Source organism: Lactuca sativa, chromosome 2 (genome assembly GCF_002870075.4).
Source record: "Lactuca sativa cultivar Salinas chromosome 2, Lsat_Salinas_v11, whole genome shotgun sequence".
Taxonomy (NCBI): domain Eukaryota; kingdom Viridiplantae; phylum Streptophyta; class Magnoliopsida; order Asterales; family Asteraceae; genus Lactuca; species Lactuca sativa.
In genome coordinates, this window is record NC_056624.2 from 80,818,522 (window position 1) to 80,828,694 (window position 10,173).

At 30.0% G+C, this 10,173-nt stretch overlaps 1 protein-coding gene across 1 annotated transcript; it reads left to right on the forward strand.

Moving 5' to 3' along the window:
• Window positions 1-9,347: 9,347 nt before the first annotated feature.
• LOC128132330 (pentatricopeptide repeat-containing protein At2g21090-like) lies at window positions 9,348-9,932 on the forward strand. Its single transcript, XM_052768853.1, has 2 exons — window positions 9,348-9,495; window positions 9,586-9,932. Exons 1-2 carry the CDS (start codon window positions 9,348-9,350, stop codon window positions 9,930-9,932), a joined length of 495 nt encoding a protein of 164 aa, XP_052624813.1.
• Window positions 9,933-10,173: the final 241 nt, after the last annotated feature.

Consider the following 10,173-nt stretch of genomic DNA (forward strand, 5'->3'; position numbering starts at 1 on the left):
GATATCCAATCCAACGGGTGGGGTGCCTTATCCGGTCTAACCTAATACCGGCGACACAGATGTCGCCGCTAAAACTCCAAAAAAGTCGCCGCTAATAGTCTGCTAAAAATGACGTGGTACCCTTCCCTCCAGTTTGTCGCCGCCATTACTCATTGTCGCCGGTAATGCCCTTAGCGTCGCCGCTAAAGGTGTCGCCGCTATTGCCTGTCGCAGATAAAAAAAAAAAACGCACGCAGATAACCTCCCTTCTTCATATTCCTTTCTGTTTGCTTCCAATTTCCTTCACCATATCGCCGATTTCTTCTTCAATCTGCTTCTTTCAACAAAATTTCTCCCCTCATTGTTCCAAGCAAGTGTCTCTAGGTGTGGTTAAAGCTTTGGGATCAATTTCTACCTCCATTTCTTGAAGAAAGGTAAGTTTTTTTTGATGATTTCATTTTTATGTTGTATGAATTTCGATTTGTAGCTTTATGTAGTGATTGAATGATAATAAATTGCTCATATTCTTTATTTTTGGTGGTGTTGTTTTGGATTAGAAGCATTGTTCCAAGCAAGTGGTTAAAGCTTTGGGATCAATTTCTAGGTACCTCCATTTCTTGAAGAAAGGTAAGTTTTTTTTGATGATTTCATTTTTATTTTGTATGAATTTCGATTTGTAGCTTTATGTAGTGATTGAATGATAATAAATTGTTCATATTCTTGTTTTTGGTGGTATTGTTTTGGATTAGAAGCAAGTTATTCAATTTTTTGTTTGTGGTTATTTAATTGCAATTAGTTGTATAGCTTCAAGTTGTATTTATATGTGAAATTATGTGATAATTGTCATATGTGAAAATTGGATTGTATATTTTGTATTTGTTTGAATATATGTGAATTTGGTATATATATTCCAATGTATGTGTGTTTGATGTATATGTGGTATATTAGTAGAAATTATATGTATTTGTTATAAGTAGAATGTTATTGTGTGTATGTGAATGTATGTATATTTGTTGTAAATGTGATATATGATTGTGAAACTTTTGTATTTGGTATAAATAGGATGTTATTATGTATATATGTGAAATTATGTGTATTTGGTTTAAGTAGGATGTTATTTTGTGTGTATTTGTATTTGGTGTATATGTGGTATATGTATGTAAAAGTATGTGAATTTCACCTTCTTATATATTATGTAAAACTATGTGGTTTTGGTATAAGTAGGATGCTATAATTGAAAAAAAAAATACATTATTTTTATAATTTGAAAAAAGAACACAAAAAAAACTATAAAATTGTTTAAAAACTTATATACAAAAACTAGAAAGCTTCTAGTTTTTACCCAAGCTAACTCCAAATTAATTAACCAATAAGTTATATAGTTAACTTATAATTGGAAAAAAACAAAAAAAATTATAAAATTGTTTAAAAACTTATATATATTTTAATCTCGACGGTAAAAAGAACAACACAACAACATAATATGTATATAAAAGTATGTGGTTTTCTTATAAGTAGGATGCTATAATTGAAAAAAAAATAAAAACACATTATTTTTATAAATTGAAAAAAAAAACACAAAAAAAAACTATAAAATTGTTTAAAAACTTATATACAAAAACTAGAAAGCTTCTAGTTTTTACCCAAGCTAACTCCAAATTAATTAACCAATAAGTTATATAGTTAACTTATAATTGGAAAAAAAACAAAAAAAAATTATAAAATTGTTTAAAAACTTATATATATTTTAATCTCGACGGTAAAAAGAACAACACAACAACATAATATGTATGTAAAAGTATGTGGTTTTCTTATAAGTAGGATGCTATAATTGAAAAAAAAAATAAAAATACATTATTTTTATAAATTGAAAAAAAAAACACAAAAAAAAACTATAAAATTGTTTAAAAACTTATATACAAAAACTAGAAAGCTTCTAGTTTTTACCCAAGCTAACTCCAAATTAATTAACCAATAAGTTATATAGTTAACTTATAATTGGAAAAAAAAACACAAAAAAAATTATAAAATTCTTTAAAAACTTATATACATTTTAATCTCGACGGTAAAAAAAACAACACAACAACATAATACGTATGTAAAAGTATGTGGTTTTCTTATAAGTAGGATGCTATAATTGAAAAAAAAAATAAAAATACATTATTTTTATAAATTGAAAAAAAAAACACAAAAAAAAACTATAAAATTGTTTAAAAACTTATATACAAAAACTAGAAAGCTTCTAGTTTTTAGCCAAGCTAACTCCAAATTAATTAACCAATAAGTTATATAGTTAACTTATAATTGGAAAAAAAACAAAAAAAAAATTATAAAATTGTTTAAAAACTTATATATATTTTAATCTCGACAGTAAAAAAAAACAACACAACAACATAATACGTATGTAAAAGTATGTGGTTTTCTTATAAGTAGGATGCTATAATTGAAAAAAATAATAAAAATACATTATTTTTATAAATTGAAAAAAAAAAAACACAAAAAAAAAACTATAAAATTGTTTAAAAACTTATATACAAAAACTAGAAAGCTTCTAGTTTTTACCCGACTGTAAAATTGTTTAAAATACATCCCGAGTTCCAAGCAGGACTCAAAGCTTTTATTGAGAAGTCCAAGTTGCACCTTGATAGTAATGGTAAAATCAGATGTGCGTGTGAAAAATGTGATAACCGTTACTTCAAGTACCCGACTGTAGTTGAACGCCATATATTTATAAATGGTTTCAGTAAGGCGTACAAAATTTGGATCTATCATGGTGAATCTTTTATTCCTCCCGTCGTCTTGCCAAGTAACGAAATGGCCGATTTAATCGACGATGTGATGTGGGAGTCGAGAGAAAATGATACCAACCTCGATGAAGGAACCTCGAATACAAGGGGTAGCGGTGTGGATGATGATTTTACACAGTTGTTGGAAGATATGGAAACTCAATTGTATACTGGTTGCATCTTTTCTTCTCTTGAGTTTCTAGCAAAGTTAATGCATATCAAGGTGAACAACAAATGGACTGATAGTTCATTTGATCAACTCCTTGAGCTCTTGCAATTAGCATTTCCCAAAGGCAACAAGGTTCCCCTTTCACATTATCTAGCCAAAAAGAAACTAAAGTCTATTGGGATCTACCATCGAACGATGACCTTGTTCAAAATGTTGACAATGTCTCACACAAAAATGTAGACGATGTCGATGTACTTCAAAATATCTCTTCATCCGATGCTCCACTTTTTATCGATTTCAGCATGTACTTTCAAAACATTCCTAGAGTCATTGTTGATGTAGAAAGTGCATCTGAAGTTCCTCCGACAACTGGTAGAGTCAATGATGTTTCTGATTGCGATACTGATTACGATGACACCGATTCTGACTATGATACCGAAGAAGACACTGAAGGATATGAGGAAGATTCTGATTAGAATAGTTCTTATGTAATATGTATTTGTAATATGTGTTTGTAATATGAACTGTATTTGGATTTCTAGTTTAAATGGAAATGTTTATTCCTATCTAAATGTTTATTCCTATCTAAATGTTTATTTCTATGTAATGTGTATCTATAATAAAAATTGTATTTATATATCTTATAATTTTTCAGGAAATGATGAGAGTGTGGCTGTTGTTTATGTTTACCATGGCTGCTGTCATGGGTCGTGGACATGGGGGAGACGGAGCTGAGGACCCACCTTTCCCAGGTGGTAGAGGTCCTGGCCACTCAAGAAAGAGCTACGTTCGAGAAAGTATTAGGAGAGCGACGTGGCCACATTAGAGGCATTGGCCGCAAACCTTCTGGTCTCCCGACGATTCCACAGCCTTCGCAACCATCACAACCACCATCACAACCATCACAGGTAAAATAGCAATCTACTTTAGCATCGTAAAATGCATGTTGATTTGGTAGTTTTGGTTTTGTGGTGGTTATTTGCTAAAAAGTTTGGTAATTTGGTTTTTGTCCCAAGTGCAAAATATAGCAATGTACTTTGGTTTTCTATCTTACTTTAAAAATAACAATGTATTTTGATAGTTTTTGTTTATGTTTGACGATCTAACTTATAAGTTTATATATATTGTTATTAATTATGTAGTTGGAAAATCTTCGTGCAATGCTCGCCGACCCGGCATGTATGGATGAGCTTTATTCGTTTTTTCAATCCCAAAATAATCAAGGAAACGATGGGAACGACGATGAGGGTATGTAAGAATGGGTTTTATTTGCATATGTTGTCTCGTTTTGCTACTTGGTAGATTGTAAAAATTTTGTTGTTTTGCTACTCGGATAGTATGACTTTTGATATTTAATTGTATTTTGGATATTTGTTTGTAATAGGATGTTTGTTTGACACTATTATGTTTGATATTTAATAGGATGTTTGTTTTGTAATTAGCGTCGAAACTATTGGTTTTGATATTTAATCGAATATTGTTATTACCGGCGACACTTTTACCTGCGATATTATCACCGGCAATGAAAATCATTATTTAAAAAAAAAAATTGAAAACAAATTACCGGCGACAGAGCTCATTACCGGCGACACTTTTACCGGCGACACATGTCATTCCCGGCGACAACATTATTAGCGGCGACAATACTCATTAGCGGCGACATACTAATAGCGGCGACTATTATCATTAGCGGCGACAAACTGATCAATAGTGACGAGGCAGTAGCGGCGACTCATTACCGGCGACGCGTCGCCGCTATTATCAGTACCGGCGACTTTTGGGACTTTTACCGACGACTTTTGTCGCCGGTAATGGCCTTTTTCCTTGTAGTGTTTCTAAACGATTCTAAGTTTCTAACTAGTATTAACTTTTCAAAAAACTTTAACTCACAAAAATAAAACTACATCCGCTTTAAACTGGATTGAACCATTTGGAGCCCGTTTTTTTTTTTTTTCTAAGATCCTCCATACGTAATGTAATTGCTCTTTTCAAATTTTCTTTCAATATAATATCAATCCTTAAAAATTGATTATCCAACAATTAATTTATATTTATATTTATCTTAACTTATATATTAATTATATAGAAAAATTGATTATCCATTAAAATATAAATGTGAATAGATTTACTTATAATTAAATCCTAAATAATAATTATAAATAATAATAATAATAATTTTGATTGTATATTTTAACACATTTATTTGTAAATGATAAAACTTCCATGTATGGAGAATCTCTACAGAATTGGTGTAAGCTCTTCTAACTTGTGCAGAATGTGTAATGAAGCCCCAGAGTCGGAAGACCATATCTTTGTGGGATGCCCGGTATCTAGAGAAGTCTAGCTGCAGTTGAGCAATTGGTGGCGGCTGCTGGAACACTCCCCCAACTCCTGCAGAGAGCTACTAAACTGTAAAAATCGGCTTGGCGGGCATCAAAGTCTGAAGGTGTTTCACGAAGCTATAATGCTATGCTTCTTGTGGGTTATTTGGAGATTCAGAAACCGGAAGGCTCATGCTGATTTTTCGAGATCCAAATCGGGGTTGTCATCTGAGGTTCAAGTCCTCTCTCACTTGTGGCTCAATGCTCGGAAGCGGTCAGGGCAAAATTTAAGGTGGACAAATTGGTGCAGTGACCCAATCCTCGAATGTTATAGTAGGCTTTAATTTTTGTTCTCTTGTAATGTCGTTTATTTGTTCTCTTTTGTACTCTTTCTTCTAGCCCCTGGCTAGTTCCTTTTCAATGCATGCCTGCTGTTCCAAAAAAAATAATAATAATGAAATGTATTAATTGAATATGAAAGAAAGATGTTTAAAGAGATGTTTAGGTCAATAATGAAATGACATTTTAGTAGGCTTTGTTAATACTTCAAAAAAGAAGGATGATGTGGGTTTGCTAAAACTATTTGCAAAGTGGCTATGCAAATGCATGTGGTTGCTCTAAGTTGTAAGGCGTTAGAGAAAACATTCGTGATCGTAGTTGCAAAAATGGTTAAGTTTAATCAAAAGGATTTTGAGTGGCTCAACGCTAACGTAGATGTTGAATAAACTTACATGAATTATAAGGAAAATAGTTTACCAACGAATATAAAGCAAAGTAAGTAAAATGCTTGAATCTTAACAGCTTGCATATAGTGTATTTTCTTCTTCCAAAAAAAAAAGTTTTATTTGAAAGTGTTTAGATATGTTTTGAGGTTACTATGATTTTATAATTTGATAATGAATTTTGGGTTAATAACTAATATATGTAATGGGTTATTGATTTTAGAAATTTATAAAATAATATAAGCTTATTAGACTACCCTCAATCCTCATAGGTACTCTTCTGCAACCGTCAGCTAAAGGCCAAAATGACAGTATTAAAGTAAAATAAAGAAATTGACATAACTATGGACATTGCTAAAGCCAAAGTTGCATTGGTTGTGGGTGTTTGCTATAATTTTTTAAAATAGTTCATCAGAGCATCTTCGATGGTTAAACTATATTATGACTTAATATTATTGACACCTCATCATTCCATTACAATTAACCTCTAATTAAATGGCATCTCCAATGTTAAGCTCTCCTAATAATTTTTTCTTTAAATTTAACTACTATATCCTTATCTATCTAAAATGTTCTACATAATCCCCTCCATTTAGTTAGTCATTTTTAAACACACATTATATTTTAATACAAACTATTTTAGTAAAGATTATCTTTATAATTTTATATTTCATAAATAAAATATAATTAAATATTTGATAGAATTAATTAACTAGTAATAGATAAATAAATTAAAAACTAAAATATACTTAAGGGGTAAAATAAAATATAAGTAGAAAATGAGGGGTTGAATGTATAAAAGATTAAACTATATTGATCATTCAATATATATTGAGTGGTTAATAAAAATAAGCAAAAAAGTTAGGTGCTCCAATGATAATAAATGCTCAATATAAATAAGTAAATAATAATAAGTTTTAAAAAAAGCTCCCAATGGATATGCTCTTAGCTTTTTAGCTTTTTAAAATGTTAATAAGTTAAAAAAAATTATGTATTTAAAAAACGTTTTTTAAAACAGTTTTTTTAAATAGGAAAGAGTAAAAATTTCAAAAAGCTGAAAAATCCTAACTTTTTAGTTTTTTAGTCATTTTACTCATGAAAAACAGTTTTTCTTATCCAAACATTTTTTAAAATCAGTTTTTCCTAAAAGCCATAAGATAAGAAACATTTTTCTTAAAAATCACTTTCGTAAAAAAAAATGCCTCTCACTTGGCCACTTTTTGAATTTAGATGAAAAATAAATTATTTTTAATCGGAGGGTTCTGCTTGACATATGCATGAACAATTCAAAAAACACTATTTTGTCGATCTTAATAGATTATTTTTTTTTTAAAAGTTATATTTAAAAAAAATTAAACTAGCAAGATATTAGATAAAAAATAATTATAACAAAAAAATACCAAAGATCGAGGTTTTGTAACCAACCCAATTCATTAGTTTTAAACATATGCTTGAACAATTCAAAAAAACTATTTTGTGGATATTAATAGATTATCTTTTTTTTTTCAAGTTATTTTATATCGATATCAATATTGATTATTTATGTCAACTTATTTGAATGTAATAAAAATTGATAAAATAGAAAAAGATGATAAAATAAAAAATAAAATAAATAAAGAACGTAAGAAATAAGTTAATTCATATTCTAATAAAAAAATAATTTTAATCTCATTGATAGAAACCAAAATCACATAACACATAAATGAAACTAAACATATAGCTCTAGGAAGCTATCTGATTACTAGATGGAAATAAGAACAAATCACAAAGGAAATCCAAATGATTGTCCTCCTGCCCTAATCAGAAAAGTTCTCTTAAGAGAAACCTTCTACCCAAGCTAAAACCGATAATCAAAGTTACAAAATATTGAATGTCTCACTACTCCTATCACTACACTATTTATGCTATTCATTCTTGAGATAATTCTAGATAGGATGCAAAATAGATAATAACAGATATTACAATTAAGTCCCCCATGTTTACTCATATATTTATATAAGACCCATAACACATTCTCTATCATTTTGTCATGTGTCACTTCGATACAACTTTTCATTAATATTATGATACATGTTATGGAGATATATTAGGGTTAAATTTGAAGTTATAATACTTTTAAAATTTTAATATATCTCTTAGTTAATAATTTATTTAAAATAATCTATTCTAATAAATGAAAGATCATTTTGTCAAATGTCATCTTCTCATTAAATGTATTACATGTAATTTTGTAAATTTTTTGATTAAATTTAAATCAACATATCATTTTATGGTTTTTTTGAATTAAATCAATTAATATGCCACATAATACTAAATGTATATATGTAAAGTATTAAATATATTTAATGTGATAATAAATGCAAAGAATCTTAAAAAATATATAAAATATATTAAAATACATTGAATATGATAATAAATTTAATGAATATGACAAAACAATCAATGATATTATGGAAGATCTTCTCAATATTGATTCTATTTATTCTATAGTTAAATATGTCTATTTATTTTGAAATTTTATTTTAAAAAATTCTTAATATTTAAACTTTGATATATTTTTTTTAATCAAAGCCGTGTAATACATGATTTCACAACTAGTTGATTAATAATTATGAATCTTACTATGAAAGTTTAATTTATTTTGTAACACGGGTTATAAATTAATATGAATATAACACAAAACACAGGTTATAAATTAATATGAATATAAAAAAGACACCAAAATATTGGTTGTCCATGAATCCAATCAGCTTTGCGTCATCTACACTTACCGGATTGAATGGCCATTTATTCAGCTCCATTAGCCCTTCATTACAACACTCTGTGCCTTCAAAACCCTGTAACAGTTCGCTTAAATCTTCTATCTTCTTCCCACCACCATCATCAATTTTCTACCATAACCAAGTCAAAATCCAAAATTACCGATCAAACCGTATCCAATCATGTCCCACAAAACGAGTTAATGCTGACGAATGTTGCCACTTCCCTCCACTCGATGGATTTAACAAACCCGGATCAGTGTGTTCATTACTACTCTGTAATTCTTCGAAACTCCATAATCTGCAATTAGTTTTACAAGTCCATGGGCATATGATTGTTTTCGGAGTCGAATTATGTGAGTTTGTGGGGAGCCAGTTACTGGAATTTTACAGCTAAGGCAGGTTGCATCGATAAGACACACAAGATGTTTGATAAAATGCATGAGAGAAAAATTGGTTCGGCCTGATCACTTTGTGTTTCCAAAAGTGTTGAAAGCCTGTGCTCAGCTCAAAGATTATAGGGCAGGGAAGGACGTATATGATTACATGATGACAATGGGCTTTGAAGGGAATAATTCTGTCAAAAGAGCATTCTTGGACATGTTCATCAAATGTGGAAGGATGGATATTTTGCAAGGCGACTGTTTGAGCAGATGAGTTCAAATGATGTTATAATGTGGAACATGATGGTTTCTGGATACGCGTCAAAGAAAGATTTCAAAAGGGCATTGAGGTATGTTGATCAGATGAGTCTTAAAGGTGTGATGCCAGATCGAGTTACATGGAACACAATCCTTAGTGGTTATGCTTAAGATGGACAGTTTAAAGAGGCTGCAAAATATTTCTCAGAAATGGGCGGATTTGGAGAATTAGAACCAAATATCATGTCATGGACTGCATTAATCACAGGTAATTTACAAAACGGATACCCGTATCAAGCATTAAATTTATTCAAGAAAATGGTGATCCGAGGAGTAAAACCAAATTCCACCACCATCTCAAGTGTTATTTCGGCTTGTGCCTACTTATCTTTGGAAAGAAATGGCAAGGAGATTCATGGGTACTGTATAAAAAGTGAAGAGATTGATTCAAATTTGTTTGTGGGCAACTCCTTGATTAGCTTCTATTCCAAATCCCAGAGGCTAAGTGATGTGGCAATAAAGTATTTCGATAGAACTAAAAAAGGGAGATTATAATGAGAGATAATGACAGGTTTCATCACCTTGTTGATGGGGTATGTTCATGTGGAGATTATTGGTGATCATAATTCATATATAGAAGTAGAGGTAATTCGAGATGTTCTTAAAAATAATTGGAAGTCGGCAACAAAATGTCAAAACGGTTACTTGAGTACATATGACAAAAGTCAAAATGGTTGCCCAAACATTCTAAACTTACAATACAAAATTTAAGTGTGGGTTGCAAACTAAAACTTGA

What these genes read in the sequence shown, in the direction of transcription:
- LOC128132330 (XM_052768853.1), top strand. Translation starts at nt 9,348, where the DNA reads ATGTGGAAGGATGGATATTTTGCAAGGCGACTGTTTGAGCAGATGAGT. An exon ending in TGATCAGATGAGTCTTAAAG is followed by an intron (nt 9,496 to 9,585) that starts GTGTGATGCCAG and finishes AATATTTCTCAG; the next exon opens with AAATGGGCGGATTTGGAGAA.